Below are 23039 nucleotides of genomic sequence, written 5' to 3'. Positions count from 1 at the left end.
CAGAGAGTAGTGGTGGATAACTGTTTGTCAGGTTGAAGGCCGGTGACTAGTGGTGTGCCTCAGGGATCTGTACTGGGTTCAATGCTGTTTGTCATATACATTAATGATCTGGATGATGGGGTGGTAAATTGAATTAGTAAGTATGCAGATGTTACTAAGGTAGGTGGTGTTGTGGATAATGAAGTAGGTTTTCAAAGCTTGCAGAGGGATTTAGGCCAGTTAGAAGAGTGGGCTGAATGATGGCAGATGGAGTTTAATGCTGATAAGTGTGAGGTGCTATATTTTGGTAGGAATAATCCAAATAGGACATACATGGTAGGGCATTGAAGAATGCAGTGGAACAGAGTGATCTAGGAATAATGGTGCATAGTTCCCTGAAGGTGGAATCTCATGTGGATAGGGTGGTGAAGAAAGCTTTTGGTATGTTGGCCTTTATGAATCAGAGCATTGAGTATAGGAGTTGGGATGTAATGTTAAAATTATACAAGGCATTGGTAAGGCTGAATTTGGAGTACAGTTCTAGTCACCGAATTATAGGAAAGATGTCAACAAAATAGAGAGAGTACAGAGGAGATATACTAGAATGTTACCTGGGTTTCAGCACCTAAGTTATAGAGAAAGGTTGAACAAGTTAGGTCTTTATTCTTTGGAGCATAGAAGGTTGAGGGGGGACTTGATAGAGGTATTTAAAATTATGAGGGGGATAGATAGAGTTGACATTGATAGGCTTTTTCCATTGAGAGTAGGAGTTTTTTTTTTAAAAAACAAGAGCATGAGTTGAGAGTTAGGGGGCAAAAGTTTAGGGGTAACATGAGGGGTAATCTCTTTACTCGGAGAGTGGTAGTTGTGTGGAACGAGCTTCCAGTAGAAGTGGTAGAGGCAGGTTTGGTATTGTCATTTAAAGTAAAATTGGATAGGTATATGGACAGGAAAGGAATGGAGGGTTATGGGCTGAGTGCGGATCAGTGGGAGAGTGAGCAAGTGAGAGTAAGCATTCGGCACGGAGTAGAAGGGCTGAGATGGTCTGTTTCCATACTGTAATTGTTATATGGAATCAACGAACAAAAATCACACACACAAGACAAACAACCAATGTGCCAAAAGACAACAAATTGTGCAAATACAAAAAGATAAATGAAATAATAATAATAATAAATAAACAACAATATCGATAATCTGAGATGAAAAATCTCTGAATGTGAGTCCATAGGTTGTGGGAACTTTCAGTGTTGGGTGAGTGAAAATGAGTGAAGTTACCCCCTCTTGGTTCAAAATCTCTGGTTGAGGGTTAGATCCTACTAACAGAGTCATTCTGTCTACCTCCAAGAGTAGATTAATCTTGTTCATCAGCAGCTTCCCTACCATTGACATGATACTCAGTGGCCTGCAGTTGCTTGGCTTATCCCTGCTGTCCTTCTTGAATAAAGGTACATTTGCTGTCCTTTTATCATCTGGCACATCACCCATGGCCAGTGAAGTATTAAAAGTCTGTCCAGCACCTGTAATAACATCAGTTCCCTCCCTGCTGGTCACAACAGCTTCTTCTCCTCTGCCATCTGATTCCTAGATGGACATTGAAGCTTTGGACACTACCTCACTTTTTAAAAACATTTTAAAATATTTATTCAATATACACAGTTGAATTATTTATTAAAATATGTTATTTATTATTTTTTTCTCTCTCCCTGCTAGATTATGTATTGCATTGAACTGCTGCTGCTAAGTTAACAAATTTCATGCCACATGCCGGTGATAATAAATATGATTCTGATTCTATGAGGCCCTGTGGACATCTCTAAACTTGCTCAGATATCTGCCTCATTTTTAATAATAACATGTTCCAGTATGGTACTGTGCAAAAGTATTAACACATGTGTATAGCTAAGATATTATTGTTTCTTTCTTTTTTGTATTTGCATAGGCTTTTTGCACACTGGTTGAACGCCCAAGTTGGTGAGGTCTTTCATTGATTCTATTATGGTTATTATTTCTATTATGGATTTATTGCATATTCCTGCAAGAAAATGAATCTCAGGGTTGCATATGGTGACATGTATGTACTTTGATAATAAACTTAATTTGAACTTATTTCTATGAAATTTCAACTAATTGGGGCAGCTGCTTAATTGGGCCAAGATGTACTGGTCCCAATGAGTCCTAATTAACCGGAATCCACTGTATATTTTATATTATATATTTAAATTATATATTATATTATACAAAAATATATTACCTCCACCAAAATGGGCACATGATCGCAAATTGTTCAAAATAGAAGATTGGAGATCTATGCATTGCCATTACAGACAAACATAGCCAGTAGAGACCCAGATCAAAATAACTATCCACAACTATTTTCTGCACTTCAGTGGAAAAAGGAGAATTATATGAATATTTCTAGAAGTTGGACTACCATTGGTTTGGAGCTCAGGTACAGGTTTCTTGATGATCTAAGGGAGAACAGTGTGTACACCAAATGGTGTATTTTCACTGTGAGAGGAATCTGTTGATTCAGAATTATAAAGTTCAGTCCAATTTGTCCATTGCAACCATTTTAGTCCATATTAATTTAAATCTTTCCTATCCATATACCTGTCCATCTTTTTTTTAACATTATAGTTGTGCCTGACCCTAATCCTGCTCTGGAAGCTCATCCCATATACCCACCACCTTCGATGTAAAAAAAAACTTGCAGATGTTGGAATCTGGAACAAAACACAAGATGATGGAAGAAATCAGTAGATCAGGCATCATCTATGGAGAGTCATGGACAGCCAACATTTTAGGGTGAGACCCTTCATCTTCGCTGACCTCCTTGTGAATCTTCCCTGCAACCTCTCTAGCTTAATCACATACTTCTGCACTGTGAAAATTGCAAATAATGGCAAATTGCATATGTTGAAACAAAATGTTATACGATCTTCTACTTACAATAGATAAAGTGTAATCATTAAGTGTAAAGTTTGACCATGAACTTGTAATTAGCAAGTTTGGCATTGCCTTTCAAATGAAACAAAGTTCAGCCAGCAACTAATTTGTAGTGCTGAAGGTTTGTGCTGCATAACTAATAACATCTCCAATCATGGTATCAGTATTCACCAACTGTCATAATTACATGAAACTGACAGTAACTCTGAAATTGTCCAAGGAAGTGCAAGCGGTGTTTTCTATCTGTCCAAAGGAAGAGAACAGCTACAAGAGATTTAGCAAGGTTTTAAAAAGCTTATTATTTCAAAATGACTTAAAATAAATTCTTGTATATCAAAATTTAAAAAGACTAAGGATGTTTTAGATCAATTAGCTTAGATTTGTTAAATATATCTTCAAGGTTTAAAAGTTGAGACATGCCTTGCCTCCATAAACAACTGCAACTCTGATAGTGCGTAATGCCATTTCTTCTGATTTTGTGGGAGGAGTTAATGCTTTAGAGCTACACAGAACAGACGTAGAAAAGCATGGTGTGGAAAATTTTCCCAATGTTTTCTTCAAATTTATACAAGGAAGATCACTGATGAATGCAGTCTAAAAATCAAGGTCACTGAGTTTTGACAACATGCTGCTAACCACAAAACCTATGCCATTTTAGTTTAATCTTCAATGAACAATTATACTTTTGAAACTTAGCAGAAGTTATTGTGAATAGCACAATCACTGAGCATCTAAGAATAACCTAAATAAATTGAAACGTCAGCAAGTGTTCTAAGTTCAACACTGTTACTGATTAAAACCAGATGTGTAACAAAACCCTGGTTTAAAAAAAAATCCACTGGGCCTACATGAACAATGTCACTCACTATGTTCCTTTTCCCAGTTAAAATAGATCCTAGCTTTGGAATTTTGCTTAAAATTGCATCACAATTTTCAGAGATTAGATTTCTCCATCATGGAATGATACAACACACAAGGAGCCCATTCACTTCTTCATATATACTGTATTGTTGTCTTTTCTTCTACATTAGCCTTCCACAAATTTCACAAAGACAGCAAATACCTTTCTTTCAAATATATGTCCGGATATACAATGATCACCAAACCTGTTTCTATGACCTCTTTGAGCATTGCACTCTGGACTGGGTGAACTTGATGAATAAAGCAGTTTCCATTGCTGATTATGAACTTTCTGCTAATTATCTTTAATCTGACTGCCACAGTAATTGAATTTAAAGTCAGCAGAAATAGCTCTGTCAAATTTATTCTGAAATAAATTCTCCCTATAGTTCTGTTTGTTTAAAGCACAGATCTATTTTTCCAATCTCAGAATTTATAGAAACCCCTCATGTAGGCACGTTTTTGGTAAATCACCACTGCATGCTTGTCAAGACACTAACATTCAAAAAGTAGTGTCCAAAGTGAGGGTCCAATGTGGGCTCACTGAACATTTATAAATAATTTGCTGCAACGTGCTTGCTTTTGTACCTTTGAATTGATTCTAAAGGATGAAGCTCCACTAAAATTTATTTTTGTGCACTTTATGGGTAGGTCTGAGTCTAGTGTAGTTTTTTTTTCTGTGTTGTTTTTACGTAGTTCAGTGTAGTTTTTGTACTGTTTCATGCAGCACCATGGTCCTGAAAAATGTTGTCTCGTTTTTACTGTGTACTATACCAGCAGTAATGGTCAAAATGACAATAAAAGGTGACTTGACTTGATTAAAACTTATAATGGTGGGAATTCTGTGAGAATACTGGAAAATCACCAACATTTTGTTGTCAATGCTCCACAGAACTGAGAGAAATTTTGGGATTCTTTCCCACGCTGAAGTTTCAACATCAGCCTGTAGGCATTGTTCCAATCATGAACTTGAGATGGAGTTCAAGGAATATGACTTGGGCTAATTGCCGCTACTTTGACGTAATTCATTCAAAAAATCTGTGACGTATCTGAGATAGCAAATAAATTTTCCTTTGAGCTTAATACAACAAAATAGTTCCAAGGCATCCAAGTAGATAATGAATTAAAAAAGATCTTCATGTCTTTTATTAAGAATCTTTAATTTGGAGCTTTGCTCCTTGAACTGATTACCCAGTTGGGCTATTTCTGTTTCCAGTTAAGAATTATCACAGATTTTAGATGCACAGTGAAACAGAGATTCACCTGAACCTCCTTTAACCTGCTCCAATGCATTCTGTGTTTGAAGTATGGCCTTTTCTATGAAAACGAGACTAAAAATGGACATGATGTTTGTTTTGCAGACTACCCACTCTCTGCCTGTAATAGCCAATTTAAGCTTCCATTTGCATGTCATTTCGACTCTTCTTCCAATTCTTTATTAAACAGTCTGTCCTTAGCCTTCTCCACTGTCATGGTGAGGTTAAAAGCAAACCAGAAAACAGCCCGTCATGTTCTGCTTGGTTGCCGACATCCCAATGACATAAACATTGAATTTTCCAATTTTAGGTTATTCACACCCCATGCATTCCTTCCCCGTACCCAAATTCTTGACGAAGGGTCTTGGCCCGAAATGTCGTCAGTGCTTATCCCTATAGATGTTGCCTGGCCTGCTGTGTTCCACCAGCATTTTGTGTGTGTTGCCCAAATTCTCTCCATTTGTTCACATTTTCTGTCCCTACCCTACCCCTTACCAACACTTGTTACCCTCCCACCATCTACTTCCATCTACCCATTACCTACATGCCTATATATCTGATTTCTTCCCCCTTGGTTCACCATCCCTAAGCTCTCCCTTGCCTTGATCTAACTGCCAATCATTCCTTCCTTATCTATTTCCACACATCACCTACCAGCCTCGGACTCTACCCTCACCCTTCGTTCCCCCACCTGGTTTCACCTGCCTATCTGGTAATTATTGACTACAGGAGGAGGAAACCAGAGGTCCATGAGCTTGTCTTCAGAACCAGAATCAGGTTTAATATTGCTGGCATACCAAATGGAATTTTTCTGCGACAGCAGTACATTATAATACATAATAATAATTTTAAAAATATAAATTACAGTAATATCATTGTAATTTTTAAAAATTATCATGTATATATTATATAATACATATACTTATTTGAATATTGTAATTTACAGTTTTTAAATTATGAATTACTGCTGCTTCAGAACCAAAGCAGTATGCCATGAAATACAGCAGTGCAAAAAGAGAGGGGGAAAATAGTGAGGTAGTGTTCGTGGATTCATTGCAGTATCAGAGGTGGAGAGGTCAGAAGCTTTAAATTTCTCGATGTTATAATTTCAGAAGATCTGTCCTGGGTCCCATATATAACTACCATTACAAAGATGGCACAGCAGTGCCTCTATTTTCTTGGAAGTTTGTGTAGATTCAGCATGTCATCTAAAACTCTGAAAAACTTCTATAGATGTGTGGGAGAGCATATAGACTGGTTGCATAACATCTTGATATGGAAACACAAACACCCTTGAACAGAAAAGCCTACAAAAAGTATGGATATGGCCCAGTCCATCATTGCCCTCCTCATCATTGAGCACATTTACATGGAGATATCTCAGAAAAGCAGTACCTAACATCAAGGACCCACCATTCACACCATACTGTCTTCTCATTGCTGCCACCAAGGAGGTGGTACAGGAGCCTCAGGATTCACACTACCAAGTTCAGGAACAGTTATGACCACTCAACCATCAGGCTGTTGAACCAGAGGGGATAACTTCACTCAACTGTTCCCACAATCCATGGACTCACTTTCAAGGCTTCTTCATCTCATGTTCTCTATATTTATTGCTTATTTACTTTTTTTTTCTCTTTTGTATTCACATAGTTTGTCTTGTTGGGTGTGGTCTTTCATTGATTCTATTGTGTTTGTATTTACTGTGAATCTCAAGCTCATTTATGGTGACATACATGTACTTTGATAATAAATTCACTTTGAACTTTATTTTCCCCTTATCTGTTTTCACCTGTCACCTTCCAGCCTCTGCCTCAACACTCACCTATAACCTAGCAGCCTTTGTCTGACCCCCCCCCCCTCACTTCTGTATATTTATTATCTTTCCTCTAAGTCATGTTGCAGGAGTTTGACCCAAAACACTCCTCTGCCTCCAAAGATGCTTCTCAATCTGCTGAGTTCGTCTTTTGCTTTAGGCTGTAGCATGTGTAGACTCTAGTGTCTCTTAAAACCATTATGATGTTAGAGTCATACAGGTCAGTTCAGGAGGACAGATTTCCTATTCTAATGAGCATTAGTGAATCACTTGTGTTCTTTTCATTACAATCTAGTAATTTCCAGACATTAATACTGACATCAGTTCTTATTTTCAGACAAACTGAATTATTTAAATTTAAATTCCCCAGTTCCTGAGGCACATGACTTACAGAAATTTCAGAATTTATGGCTAAATATACTCAGCAGGCCAGGCAGCATCTATGGTAAAGAGTACAGTCGATGTTACTCTTTTCCATAGATGCTGCTTGGCCTGCTGGGCTCCTCCAGCATTTTGAGAGTGTTGCTTGAATTTCCAGCATCTGCATATTTTCTCTTGTTAGTGATTGGGCCAATTATACTGTGTGCTTCTAGTCCATCATTATTATTATTACTATTGCAATAGAAGTGCCAAAATTATACATACAACAGGATATACAGTGTAAATCAAGTATATAACAGGATGGTAAACAAGTGATTTAGCCAACATGATTAAGTTAAAGTATGTGTGTAAAAGAGCAAAGCAGTTCTAAAGAAGATCAAAATTTGATCACCAAAAAGATATTGGCCCAAACTGTTCAGCCTTCTGTTTCACAGAGAACAGTTGGTTGATAATATTCCACATGTTATCTTGCTCCTGATTTCACCAACACATTGGAAAGTAGAAGTCTGGAATCACATGGAGCTAAGATACCGGAACATCCAAAAGACAAGAGATGTTGCATATGGTGGAAATAGTGAGCAACGCACACAAAATGATAGAGAAACTCAACAGGTCAGACAGCATCTATGGAGGGAAATAAACGGTTAACATTTTGTGCTGAGACTCTTCTTCGAGGAGGTAGCCCTGTTGCCTTCAAGCATGAAGGTTCCTAACCCAAAATGTTGACTCTATTTCCTTCCATAGATCCTATCAGACCTGCTGAGTTTCTCCAGCATTTTGTGTGTGTGTGTTGCTTCACTGCTGGACCTAGTTTAGTAGAAGCAGAGCACTTTACATCTGATTTCACAACTTGTGACCTCATTCATCTGAATGGGTCACCAACTTGGATGAAAGGAAAATAGAACCTTAAAGAGATACAGGGTGGAAACAGGCCATTCGGTCCAATGAATCTGTGCTGATCAGCAAGCATCCATTTTGACATTAAACCTAGCCTAACCTATCTATTCTCTCTACATTTCAATCAGCTACCAACACCACACCCTCAGCTCTAGGTTGTACAACTCATCTATGAACACAGCAGTTTACAGTGGCCAATTAACTTTCAAACTCACACACTTTTCAAATTAGCAGGAAACCACAGTGCCTGGAAAAAACCCATATTGTGACATGGAAACCAAGAAACTCTACAGAGGCAGCACCGGAGGTTAAGATTAATTCTGCATCACTGGAGCTTCAAGTTAGTTACTCTTAACTGCACTGCAGTGCTGACCTACTATGTGCCCACCACTGTTTCATAACCTTGAAACATCCATTTCAACTACGTGCAGCCTCTGTAACATCCTTATTTTTCCCCAATTACACCTTTTAATAATTAAATGTATACAGTTAAATGGTTTACATTTTTTATTTTTAGAAAAATTATAAACTAAATGTATTTTTTCAACTTTGTCTTATATCTTTAACCATTTTAATCATATTTTAAACTGCCTTTAAATGGCTGTTTTTGGTACAGAATTGGAAATATTCCAAATACCTTTGAGAGCACAAGCTATCCAACAGGGCAACCTAATGGTTAATCCTCAGTAACCATCATCTGAGACCTGGTCACTTTTCAAGGATTGCTCTGTTTTGTGGGACAGTTGTATCATCAAGGTCCAGAGCTCATTTTGAATTGCAGGGCTCCAAAATGGGACATGAACTGGATCACACAAAAAATGACCTAATGATTCAGTTTTATAATGATAGATTCAGCTAAAACGTCATGATGGTGATGAAAAAGTGCCCTTGAATAAAAGTTTTAAGGACTTCAGAGTAGCTTTTTGCAGCAGTAATAGATGATTCAAGTTAAGGTTGTGTAATAGTTGTATTCAAGAAATCAGTAGTATTGTCAAGGAATGAAAGATAGTGAATTCTCTCCTTTAAAACACATCTTCCTCACTTGCTTCTCCTAAGTGCCTCAATGCCATTACTTCAGCTACTCCACATTCTAATCAACATCATCACATTCTATTCATTATCAACAGGATCCCAAGAAATGAAAGCAGCAATAATCCACAGGGCCTGGAGCTTTCTCTGCTGGTCAATAAATAGCTCGGCTTCAAGAATATTTTTTGTACAATTCATCTAACACCTAAAAACCTACCTACTTCAGCCCTGAATCCACCCAATCACTAAACATCTACAATTGCTGAGGCCTCTACATAAAGAGTACCTTTGTGACATTAGACTAAATGTCTGGCCTTCATCCTGAGAATATACACTTGAGCTGAGGAAACAGTATTTTGGCACCAATCATGATGATCAGTCTGAAAATCTTATGCAGTATCACTTTGAATTGTTCAAAACATCACTGGCCAAACTTTCGGTTTATCTTCAGAGTACAACCCTCATCCCAGCAATAAATATTGTACATCTTTTATGTTCTGGAAGGCAACAATCATTTTTCCAGTTGAGACCAAATTTGCACAGAATACTCCAAATGAGTTCACAGTGAAGTCCAGAACATTCTCTGCATGTTCATGTGTACTCCACACTCCTTGCAATGATGGACAACACAGCACTTACCTTCCTAATTACATTTAACCTGCATCTCTTTATTCTGTGACTCAATAACCAATGCACAATGTCTTTGTGCCCCAGTACTTACCAATCGCTCATGATTTAAAATGTTGTCTGCTCTTTCCCAAAGAAGCACAGAGCATCACATTTTTCACCATTATTCTTCTAATACCTTCTTACCCATTCAATTAACCTTGCTACAATCCCTGTTTATCTTTTTAACAGCTCATTTTTTCCTCCTTATGTTAATGGCAAACTTGGATTGTTTATTTTCTGCTTTCCTTAACTCATTAATATAAACTGTAAGTAGAAGGTAGAGAATTGTGATGCAGTAGCAATTGTCTACTATCCCTTATCCATGCTTGTCACGTCCCAGTCTTATGAAATTTAATATTATATAATGACCATGTATCATAGTTTGTTAGATGCTTTTTAAAAAACTAAGTACATTGCATGCAGTGATTTTCCTATTATCCACCTTTAATATCTGCAGTGATGAAGTGATGGAAAGTACCAACTGACATGGCATGTGGAAGACAAATGACAGAATTATTATTTGATTGCAACCTTACACTAATGAAATTTACAAAAATATTTTAATATGCAAGACAAATTGATATGATGATATGAGGCATTATTAAAAAGTAATGGCAAATGACATTGACATACCATATTTTTTGCGGATTTCTTCGTAACGTGCATTCATATCTGATTTTCTGAAAAAAATTATAAAATGATTAGATTTCCAAATGAAAATTCCTAGACTCAAACGTTAGCTGGGAAACATCAATAAAGTTATAGAAGCTATAAAATTTACAGACTTAAAGAATTAGAAATAATTTCAAAATAATTAATTAAAAGAGGTGTAAATTATTATACTTAAAATGGCACTTACTTTCTGTTGCCAATTAAACACTGGAATTACACTGATCTTTTTCAGCAAATATACAGACAGCAATATGTTCCCTTGTAGTGATGTGCTACACACAGCACTGAAATAACGACACGCAGTCGTTAAGTCGTTTCGAGACTAGTCTATTCAAATTTCGCGGTGCTGGTATTTAAATCCCTAGCGCCCGCCCTCTCCGGGTGGAAATGACATCGGAGGTGCATTACCAAAGTCTCCCCCCGCATGCTGGCTATTTGTGAGCCGGTTCGCCTGCACAGAAAGTGGGTCACCTCATTTTCCCCCCAACTTTAAGATTCAAACCTCTGAAAATAGTTTATTCTTCTCAGTCCTAGGTAGCCAGCCCTGAAACTATTAACACTGATTATAGATTCTTAGGAAACAGCCACTTGGCACCTACTCTTTAAACCTTCTTATGCAACTTCTACTGTTTTGAAGATACTTCATTCAGAACAGTGAAAGTAATATGTCCTTGACAAATAAAATGTATAGCATGATCTGTTATATCAAGTAGTTCCAAAATCAGGGAGATCATAAACACAGCAGAAATAATAAATATCACAATTTTCAGCCATTAGTGATACTTCACCCTATAATAGCCATCTTCTTAGAATTTTACATAATGATCAAAACAAAGATAGAATTTTAAAAGACAAGATCATTCTAGAAATTTTAGAACCCCTGCTGATGCTGCTGTACTCATGAAACATTCTGCAATTATTATTCTCCTTGCAATATAACTGAAGGATCAGTAGAATATTTCTGAAAGAATACAGAAAACAAAATTTTAATTACATACTTAACCCAAACAACCCGAAAGGCTTCCCAGAGTTTTAAAATCTATTCAATATACATATAATCTATTTATTTATTTATTTATTTATTTATTTTTAGAAAGCACATAGAACATAAAAAACCTACAGCACAATACAGGCCTTTCGGCCCACAAAGCTATGCCGAATATGTCCTGACCTTAGAACTACCTAGGCTTACCTATAGCCCACTATTTTTCTAAGCTCCATGTATCCAACCAGAAGTCTCTTAAAAGACATTATCGTATCCGCCTCCACCACTGACGCCGGCAGCCCATTCCACGCACTCACCATTCTCTGCGTAAAAATCTTACCTGACATCTCCTCTGTACCTACATCAAGTCACCTTCTATTGTCATTTCGACCATAACTGCTGGTACAGTACACAGTAAAAATGAGATGACTTTTTCAGGACCGTGGTGCTACATGAAACAATACAAAAACTACGTAAAACAACACGAAGAACTACACTAGACTGCAGACCTACCCAGGACTACACAAAATGCACAAAACAGTGCAGGCATTACAATAAATAATAAACAAGACAATAGGCACAATAGAGGGTAGTAGGTTGGTGTCAGTCCAGACTCTGGGTATTGAGGAGTCTGATGGCTTGGGGAAAGAAACTGTTACAGTCTGGTTGAGAAAGCCCAAATGCTCCGGTGCCTTTTCCCAGATGGCAGGAGGGAGAAGAGTTTGTAGGCGTGGGGTCCTTCACAATGCTGTTTGCTTTGCCGATGCAGCGTGTGGTGTAAATGTCTGTAATGGCAGGAAGAGCCCGACGATCTTCTCAGCTGACCTCACAGAGGTCGGGTCTTGCGATCCGAGATGGTGCAATTTCTGAAACAGGCAGTGATGCAGCTGCTCAGGATGCTCTCAATACAACCCCTGTAGAATGGGATGGGGGGTGGGAGATGGACCTTCCTCAGCCTGCGCAGAAAGTAGAGACGCTGCTGGGCTTTCTTTGCTATGGAGCTGATGTTGAGGGACCAGGTGAGATTCTTCGCCAGGTGAACACCAAGAAATTTGGTGCTCTTAACAATCTCTACCGAGGAGCCATTGATGTTCAGCGGAGAGTAGTCGCTGCATGTCCTCCTGAAGCCAACAACCATTTCTTTTGTTTTGTTCACGTTCAGAGACAGGTTGTTGGCTCTGCACCAGTCCGTTAGGATCCAAGCACCTTAAAACTATGCCCATTTCAGCCCTGGGAAAAAGCCTCTGACTATCCACACGATCAATGCCTCTCTATTTTCTGTAGTATGAATTGCATTGAACTGCCGCTGCTAAATTAACAAATTTCACTTCACATACCGGTGATAATAAGCCCGATTCTAATACGTCAAAGTACTATATATAAATTTAAGTCAATTAAAAGTTGTGATTTTTATTTCTTGGTTTTCTGCAAGAAGCCAGAAACATACAGGAAGAAACAACATGAGTTTATAAACAATGATCTTATAATAAGCAAACAATATTTGACAAATTTAGTATATGGCATTCAATAACGTATTGTATTAAAACTTAATGCACAAGAGCATTTAGTATTGAGGGCAACAAGATATCAAAGATGGATAAATGGCAAACTGTCAAAAATAGAGATATAAGGACAAGTGGTTCATTTTCAAGTTGGGGCAGACTGCATTGAATGTGATGCTGCAAAGATTAGTCTGGTGCCTCAATGTTTTGTAATCTGTATGAATGATTTTGATGAAGGGACAGATGCATTGTATCACAGTCTGCTGACAGTACTAAGATAGGCTAGACAGTGATGAGTACACCAGAAGTTTGAAAAGTCAGTCAGCAAAGCTGTAGCAGATGTTTAAAATGGGGAAATGAAGCATTATCCATTTTGGTAGAACACAGATTATTTAATCATGTGAGACAATCAAATGCTGGTTGTTAGGGAATTATTGATGCCCTCATAAAAGAAACATGCATAGTATGGAGTTAGAAAGGCAAAAGAAATGTGGGTAATAATCACAAGAGGAATAGTGTGTGAAAGGAAAGCGAAGATTGCCTTTGGTGTGACCATATTTGTGGTAATGCATACAGTTTTGATCTTCTCAATAGACTACAGCAGAGTAGCAGTTAATTACACAGACTTGAATTCACAGATCCACATTACAGTAATATATAGATACTGAATTTTTTTGCAACAGTTGTGGAATTCACTTAGACCATAAGACATAGGAGCAGAATTAGGCCATCTGGCCCATCGAATCTGCTCCACCATTCAATCACAGCTGATCCTTTAATCTATTTCTTCCTCAACCCCAGTTCATGGCTTTCTCCCCGTAACCTTTGATGCCATGTATAATCAAAAACCTATCAATCTCTGCCTTAATACACCTAATGACCCAGCCTCCACAGTTGCATGTGACAACAAATTCCACAAGTTCACCGCCCTTTGGCTAAAGAAATTTCTCTGCATCTCTGTTTTGAAAGGGCGCCCTTCTATCCTGAGGCTGTGCCCTCTTGTCCTAGACTGTCCCACCTTGGGAAACATCCTTACCACATCTAGTCTGTATAGGCCTTTCAACTTTCGAAAGGTTTCAATGACATCCCCCTCCTTATTCTTCTGAATTCCAGCGAATACAGTCCCAGAAACCATCAAATGTTCCTTGTATGATAACCCTTTCATTCCTGGAATCACCCTTGTGAACCTCCTCTGGACCCTCTCCAATGCCAGCACATCTTTTCTAAGATGAGGAGCCCAAAACTGTTCACAATACTCAAGGTGAGGCCTCACCAGTGCCTTATAAAGCCTCAACATCACATCCTTGCTCTTGTATTCTAGGCCTCTTGAAATGAATGCTAACATGGCATTTGCCTTCCACACCACTGACTCAACCTGCAAGTTAACCTTTAGGGTGTTCTGCACAAGGACTCCCAAGACCTTTTGTATCTCAGATTCCTGGATTTTCTCCCTGTTTAGAAAATAGTCTGCACACTTACTTCTACTTCCAAAGTGCATGGCACTGCATCCTACTTGTAATCTCCTCAAAGAATTCCAACGAGTTAGTCAGGCAGGATTTTTCCCGAAGGAAACCATGCTAACTTTGCATTATCTTGTCCTGTATCACCAAGTGCACCATTACTTTATCCTTAACAATTGACTCTTAACATCTTCCCAACCACTGAGGTCAAGCTAATTGGTCTATAATTTCCTTTCTGCTGCTTTCCTCCTTTCTTAAAGGGTGGAGTAATGTTTGCAATTTTCCAGTCCTCTGGCACCATACCAGAGTTCAATCATTTTTGAAAGATCAATTCTAATGCCACCACAATCTCTAATGCTACCTCTTTCAGAACCCTATGGTGTAGTTCATCTGTCCAGGTGATATGCACCTCAATAGATATATTTAAGACAAGTTTGGATAGATTTTTGCAAAGTGGGGGAATTAAAGGTTATGGCCAATAGGCAGGTAGGTGGAGATGAGTCCATGGCTAGATCAGCCATGATCTTATTGAATGGTGGAGCAGGGTTGACTGGCCAGGAGGCTTATTCCTGCTTCTATTTCTCATATTCTTAGACACCATGGATTGTAATAAGTAAATACCAAGTGCTAATTTGTGATAATTAAGATTAAAATTTCTTCAGATACAGCAAGTGTAAAAGAGAGCTGAGAGTGAACATCGGACCTTTGGAAAATGATGCTGGAGAGGTAGTAAAACATAGAAAACCTACATTACAAATCAGACCCTTCAGCTCACAAAACTGTGTCAAACATGTCCTTACCTTAGAAATTACCTAGGGTTACCCATAGCCCCCTATTTTTCCGAGCTCCATGTACCTGTCCAGCAGTCTCTTAAAAGACCCTATCGTATCTGCCTCCACCACTGTCGCCGACAGCCCATTCCACATACTCACCACTCTCTGTGTAAAAAACTGTGGTGAACTACGTGTGCCTGTCTGGACACGTCCCCTGCTGACTGCTCCTGTGGCTCCTCCCACAAGCCCCTGTATAAAGGCGATCTGAGGCCTATGCTCGGCCTCAGTCTCCAGGACGTAGTATGATGGTCACTCACTTCTGGTTCCTTCTTCCAGTCAATAAAAGCCGATATCTCGCCTTACATCTCAGAGTGAGTTATTGATGGTGCATCAAAAACTTACCCCTGACATCTCCTCTGTACCTACTCCCAATCACCTTAAAACCGTGCCCTCATTTGCTACCCATTTCAGACCTGGGAAAAAACCTCTGACTATCCACGCGATCAATGCCTCTTATACACCTCTCATCCTCTGTTGCTCCAAGGAAAAAAGGCCGAGTTCACTCAACCCATCTCATAAGGCATGCTCCCCAATCTAGGTAATATCCTTGTAAATCTCCTCTGTACCTTTTCTATGGTTACCACATCTTTCCTATAGTGAGGCAACCAGAACTAAGCGCAGTATTCTAAGTGGGGTCTGACCAGGGTCCTATATAGCTGCAACATCACCTCTCGGCTCCTAAACTCAAACTCATGATTGATGAAAGTCAATGAACCATATGCTTTCTTAAAGACAAAGTCAACCTGCACAGCATGTTTGAGTATCTTATGGACTTGGACCCCAAGATCCCTCTGATCTTCCACAATGCCAACAGTCTTGCCAGTAATACTATATTCTGTCATCATATTTGACCTACCAAAATGAACCACCTCACACTTACCTGGGTTGAACTCCATCTGCCACTTCTCAGCCCAGTTTTGCATCCTATCGACGTCCCGCTGTAACCTCTGACAGCCCTCCACACTATCCACACCTCCAACTTTTGAGTCATCAGCAAATTTACGAACCCATCCTTCCACTTTCTCATCCAGGTTATTTATAAAAATCACGAAGAGTAGGGGTCCCAGAACAGATCCCTGAGGCACACCACTGGTCACCGACCTCCATGCAGAATATGACCCATCTACAACCACTCTTTGCCTTCTGTGGGCAAGCTGGTTCTGGATCCACAAAGCAATTTCCCCTTGGATCTCATGCCTCCTTATTTTCTCAATAAGCCTTGCACGGGATACCTTGTCAAGTGCCTTGCTGAAATCCATATACACTACATCTACTGCTCTACTTCATCAATGTGTTTAGTCACATCCTCAAAAAGTTCAATCAGGCTCGTAAGACACAACCTGTCTTTCACAAAGCCATGCTGACTATCCCTAGTCATAGTATGGCTCTCCAAATGTTCATAAATCCTGCCTCTCAGGATTTTCTCCATCAACTTACCAACCACTGAAGTAAGACTCACTGGTCTATAATTTCCTGGGCTATCTCTACTTTATAAAGGACTGGTGAAGCCTCACTTGGAATATTGTGAGCAGTTTTGATCCCTTATCTTAGAAAGTTTGTGCTAAAACTGGGGAGGATTTAAGGGAGATTCACAAAAATGATTCCAGGATTGAACGGCTTGTTAAATGAAGAATGGTCAATGGCTTTGAGCCTGGATTCACTTGAATTCAGAATGAGGGAGTGACCTCATTGAAACCTATCGAATGGTGAAAGGCCTTAATAGAGTGGCTGTGGAAAGGATGTTTCCTATGGTGGGACAGTCTAAGACCAGAGGACACAGCCTCAGAATAGAGAGAATAAAGATGAATTTCTTTAGCCAGAGAGTGGTGAATCTGTGGTATTCTGTGCCACAGGTAGCTCTGGAGGCCAAGGCTTTATTAATATTTAAGGCAGAGGTTGATAGATTCTTGATTGGTCAGGGCATTAAGGGATACAGGGGGAAGGCAGCAGACTGGGGTTGAGAGGAAAATTGGATCAACTATGACGAAATGCCATAGCAGACTCAAAGGGCCAAATGGCCTAAATTTGCTCCTGTATCTTATGGTTTAAATTCCATAGCCCCCAAAATTTGATGTAGGGGTAATTATGTGTCCACTTTAATGAAAAAGACTTATCAACTTCATGCTGCTTGTTCGTTATAATGGTTTGGATTTTACTAGTAAGTTCTAACAGTTTTTAACAAAACTGCCAACATTTATTTGGGACTTCCATACATGTACAAAAATTCTGAATTTACAAATTTAGGGTGTTGATTCTTGGAATTCAATAGCTAAAATCCACCTTTCTGAGATTCCCTATCATCATTTCTGTGGGCAAATGCCTCTTAAACCCTGCACCAGGTAAGGATACAGGATAAAATAGCCGATTAAATTTAATGGGGATTACAAAGGATATCGAGCAAAGGGGAAGGCAATGTTAAATTCAATTAAGAGAAATGTTTTAGGCATTTTAACCTAATTTTATCAAGAATTAATTGTTCATATTTTTACAAAATATGGAAAGAATATTATGTAAAATAAAAAGTAGTTCATACAAAAAGACACAACAGTCTACATATATAGAGCTAATGCCATTGTGCTTTGCTCAATTTCATTTTCTTTTACTGACATATCACGTGAACTGTGCCCTCTTATAAAATAGCATTCATGGAGTTGACATTTCTCAGTATGCATACAGGCCCTCAACAGAAATCACACCTCATTTGACTTCATTCTGCAACATATATGCCTGGATCATGGTCTAAGCTAGTGACACCACTGAGCAGAGGATACTTTGCTCTGTTTGATGACTTCACACAGTCTACTGAAAGCACAGCCCAAACTTATGACCCCAATCACCAAGAAAACAAGATCAGTAAGTACTTGGGAACACCACCAATTGCAGCTTCCCTCCATTTCCTCTCCCCCTTGCTTCCAAGTTACAAGCCATCTCGTTCATTATGTGCTGTATCAAGCCATCTAGACTTGGAAATACATCATTGTTTCTCCATCATTACTGGGTCTAAATCCTGTAATAAAGCAATTTGAGAGCACAATACTGAAAGTCCACTACCATCTTCTCAAGAGCAATAGGGGATGAGCGACAGATGCTGGCCCTGCTGGTAATGCCTGCATTGCACAGGATGAGATGACCAAAAAAAATTGCATGGTTTTGTTATTTTTGGCAGATCAGAAGACTTCTCATTGCTTGCCACACTTGCCACTGAAGACAGCCTGTAGAATAATGGCTTTTAGTGAAGAATCTACAGTAAATAATAACTAATGGATTTCTCCAGACTAAAGCAGAAGACTAATTGAAATGTACAATGTCCTGGGTATGTTACTCAAAATGGCCTCTTTGGTTTGTTACAAGTAGGAATGTTTCTTTGTCGGATAAGTGTTTCTCTAGCCGTTGTTTCACTTTAGAATGGCTGATATGGTAATTGTATTCATTTGTTAATCAATGGGGAATGTCATTGTGTCTTGTGATGCTGGGAACTTGGGGGAGGGGTTTTCGCGGGTTTTTTGGGGGAGAGGCCGAGGAAGAGACTGAAGAAGGTGGACGTGTGCTGGACTGCTCGTAAGACCACCGGGGTGGTCCCAGGTGCGACGGCCGGATGGGTCGATTGGTTCGTTGATTGAGCTCCAACGAGTGCACTAAACAGACTGAACTTTGATAAGTGGCGCCTTTTGTTTTTTTCCTTGTGTATATATATTGTATTGCTTACTACCCTTTTTAATTTTAGTAAGCTCTTTAAAGTGTATTTCATAACGGTATTTGTTGTGGATTTGATACTGTTGGCGGGCTCGAGGCGTAAACTCGATTCTCACAGCACCTGCGTGTACGGGAGGTGGGTTGGAGAGTGGCTGGATCCCCTTTTTCCCCTAGACATATACCAGCCTGTTGGGTAAGGGTTATAGAAGCACAAAATCTGATTTCCTTTTTGCCAAAGAACATGGCCTCACTTCCGCTTCAATTTATCCTAGCCCCCAATATTGTCTTCAACATAGAAGATAATCTTCTTTAGTGGCATATAGTGATACCGAGGGCACAGAAAGGGTGATAGCATCACCATTAATGTTAGATCTTACTGTTGGTTGCATGGTTCTAGAAACAAGACTGTTTGTCAATGCAGTGCCCTTCTTACTGGATAAACATCCAATCAAATCCAATCTCTTTAATATCTGTTGGGAATGTAAACATATTCTGGGATAATTACTGCCTGACAATACTGTAGTCAAAGGGAAAATGGCAGAGCCTGTCCAGTTTGCAGACGTGTCCAATGTCTGCTTGGTCAGTACATTTTTACCTTAAATTCTCAGCAATACAGTAGGGCCAGTCTTGGGCCATGACATACAACACTTGAATTTTACATTTATCACCAACCGACACGACCTTAGTAATGTACTCCTCCTAGTTTTCTTCTGTATTGGACTTACCCTTGGTAGATCCCCAGCATTGTCAAATCCTTATCACTTGGTAATTGATGAAGGGTACAAATGATTGGGTCAACTACCTACAAAATAACATGGTTTCAACCTCTCTTTAATTCATGCTAGCTATTGAAGCAAGCCCAGACTGAAAGACAGTAAGTACAAAAGACAGAAGCTGACAATGGTTCGATTATCCTCAAAACCCTCACCTTACATTTAGCTTCTAACGTTTCCCTTTCCCTACTCTGCTATGCTATGTTATTCAGAACTCAGTGGGAAAGAATTTTTAAAAAAACAGTAACTAAATGAAAAAGGAAAGAACAAGACAAAATTAAAGAAAGAGTAATAACAATGGCTTCACAGACAACCCAGAAATAATAAAGTAAGATTTAAATTTTCAAATATTCTGTGGTCATTCACTCACCTTTGCTCAGAGCGTCGTTTCCTCTCCCCTCGCTGCCTGGCCAGGCGCAATTCCTCTTCATCAAGACTATGACAAATATATTAATGAACAAATTAGTTATACTACAATCTTAGAACACAGATATTCGTTTCAGTAGTTTGCGCATATTTTAAATACAAATCTAAATTTAAATAGCTATAAACAAATTAATATGAAATCGCAAAATTCCCTTACTTTCAAATGTTCGAAGAAAGTTACTAATAAAGGACAGTATATGAGAAAAAGACTTCTTGCTCGAAACTTCTAGCATATAAACACATTAGTGCTAGAAGGTTTATTATTGATTGAAACACTAATTCAAAGCCTCAGCAGGTAGAACTTAGATCAAGTGTGTTGCATTAGAAAAAAATTTGCTCATTTGAGACTGAGAGGAAGAGAAATTTCTTTATAAAAGTTGAACATTTATGGAAATCTTTACCACTGAGGGCTGTAGATTGTAAATCATGAGTATCAAGAAATATTGAGGTTATGGTGGGAAATGGCCCAGGTTTCGATTTGTCTGATCTTATTCATAATGCAGCATATATTCCAGCTGCATTCCTCTTGTCCTCAAAACTGCCTCAATAGTACTTCAAAGAAAAGCAGGGCACTAGTCTCAGTTCCCTAAACAGCATTTACATCTTGCCCATACATAACTGACTGCTGAATTTCCTGTTTAACAGATCTATCTACACTTCAAAAGATATTCTGATAGTTAAACATCCTTTACGAATCCAAGTACTTTTGAATGAACTGTTTAATTATTCTAGCTATACTGCCCTCTCACTGTAAGCCTTTTTCTTCAAATGAATGTTTCCAAATCCCCCCTGAAAGTTACTTCTGAATCTGTGTTCACCCTTCCACCATTCAGGCTGTGCATCCCAGATCTTCACGCCAAATAATTGCAAAACTGATGCAAGGTCAGTGACCTGAAATATTAATAGTATTTTCCTCTCCAGAAATGTTGCCTGACTTGAGTACTTCCAACTTTGTTTCTACAGTGTCATGAAAAAGTATTCAGCCTCCAACCCTTTGATCACATAAATGAGTATTACAACCAGAGATTTTGATCAATATAACTGACAATTTTTACTTGTGAATCACATGCTTATTTTATGCAGAATAGAGCCCAAAAAACAGGAAAATTGTGTATCATATAAAACTAAAACTTCCAAAACTGAAATGTCAGCACTTCAAAAGTATTTGTCCCCTTTGCTTAGCACCTAGTTGAACCACCTCTTGCAGCTATTACAGCCAGTAGTCTTTCTGGATAAGTCTCTATCAGCTTTCTAGAATGTGAAAGATTTGCCCATTCCTCCTTGCAAAGTTGCTTAAGCTGGGGAGTAGTGGTGGACAACAATCTTGAGGTCTTGCCAAAGATGTTCAATCGGGTTAAGCTCAGCACTCTGACCAGGTCACTCAAGGACATCAATTCTCTTCATTTGAACCCACTATCCTGCAGTGTGCTTTGGATCATTGTCCTGCTGAAAGATTAAATTCTTCACCAGTTAAGCTTTCTGTCTGAAGCTAGCATGTTTTTATCCAAAATCTTTCTGCTTTCATCTTCCCATCAATCCTGATCAGAATTCCAGCCCTGTTGCTGAAAATATCCCTTTACGGTATGAATAGTGTACCTGGCTGATGCACAGTATTAGGTTTATGCCACATGAACCACTTTACAAAAGACATACTTGCTCATAAAGACTTTCCAAAGCATCGGTCAGAGGATACTGTAAAGATGAAGAAGAAGCCCTTGTGGTTGATGTGACTAAACTGGAACTTTTTGGCTACAACATGAAGTGGTACATGTGGCATATATCTAATATTGTGCATTGAGGCCAACAGTAGAAGTTTACTTGCTTTGCAAGTTTCAAGAGAGACTCATTTTTGCAAAATAGAAAGAAAAACAACACAACAGACAAGATGGTGGCTAAGTATTCCAGAGTACTGGGCCAAGATAGCTGAGCTTCTGTCCCAAGGAGGCTTAACAGTAAAAGAATAAAGGGAAAACCTGGAACATTTCGAAGCAAATTGCAGAGGCTCTGGAGGTATATGCCAATAATAAGGTCTCGGGGGAATAAACTGAGTTGAAAGGTGACAAAACATGAACAGCACTGGAATTGAAAATGGGCAGATGTTGCATGTGCTGAACTTATTGAACCACATCGCCCAAGATATTACTCATTAGCTACTGGTAAAATAAACAAAATCCATTTAAGCAAAAAAATTAAATAATTTGCATACAAAATTTCTAGTACTGCACATGGAGCAGCACAACAGATCTTAACACTACATTTTTGGTGTTAGCTTCTGGCATTGTATTAATTTCAATTCGATACCTCAGTGTTTATTTCTAGTGGTTTATTGAATACAGAATTAGGCCAACATGCTGAAAACTGTTCCACTCATTGTGAATATTATCAGCTCTGGTTGATACAGACATACCACTTTACCCACTGAAACCGAAAATTTCAAATTTTTAGTATGAGATTTTCTGAAGTCATGGAATAAAACAGCATGGAAACAGGCCCTTTAACCCAACTCATCAATACCATTCATGGTGTTCACCAAACTAAATTTCATCTGCCCATGTTTGGCCCATATCCTTCCAAAACCCTTCCTGTCAGTCTAATTATCCAAACGTTTTTTTAAGTGTTATTATTTCACAATCCCTCACAAAACTATTGAACAAGCTTTCAATTAATTTCAGTTTTGTATTAAGAGGCCAGGACTCAGGAGATTGCTACTTGGTCTGGAATTAATTCTATAATGGAAAAGAAAAGATGAGGCATAAAAATTTACATTTAGTGTTAACTATCTCTATTAAGTCAGAAGCAGGTTTATTATCACCAGCATG

The 23039-nt window shown here is 38.7% G+C and overlaps 1 protein-coding gene across 1 annotated transcript in view; it reads right to left on the bottom strand.

Annotated features, from left to right (window-relative positions):
• Positions 1 to 23039, bottom strand: part of LOC132395520 (pituitary tumor-transforming gene 1 protein-interacting protein-like) — a 57884-nt gene that overhangs the window by 11315 nt on the left and 23530 nt on the right. The window contains exons 5-6 of the mRNA XM_059972262.1: positions 20165 to 20230; positions 10510 to 10556 (exon numbers count right to left, since the gene is read on the bottom strand). Coding sequence (XP_059828245.1) covers positions 10510 to 10556; positions 20165 to 20230 — 113 coding nt within the window. The remainder of the gene's footprint in view (positions 1 to 10509; positions 10557 to 20164; positions 20231 to 23039) is intronic.

Source organism: Hypanus sabinus, chromosome 6 (genome assembly GCF_030144855.1).
Source record: "Hypanus sabinus isolate sHypSab1 chromosome 6, sHypSab1.hap1, whole genome shotgun sequence".
Classification (NCBI taxonomy): Eukaryota; Metazoa; Chordata; class Chondrichthyes; order Myliobatiformes; family Dasyatidae; genus Hypanus; species Hypanus sabinus.
This window is presented reverse-complemented; position numbering and strand designations above follow the sequence as displayed.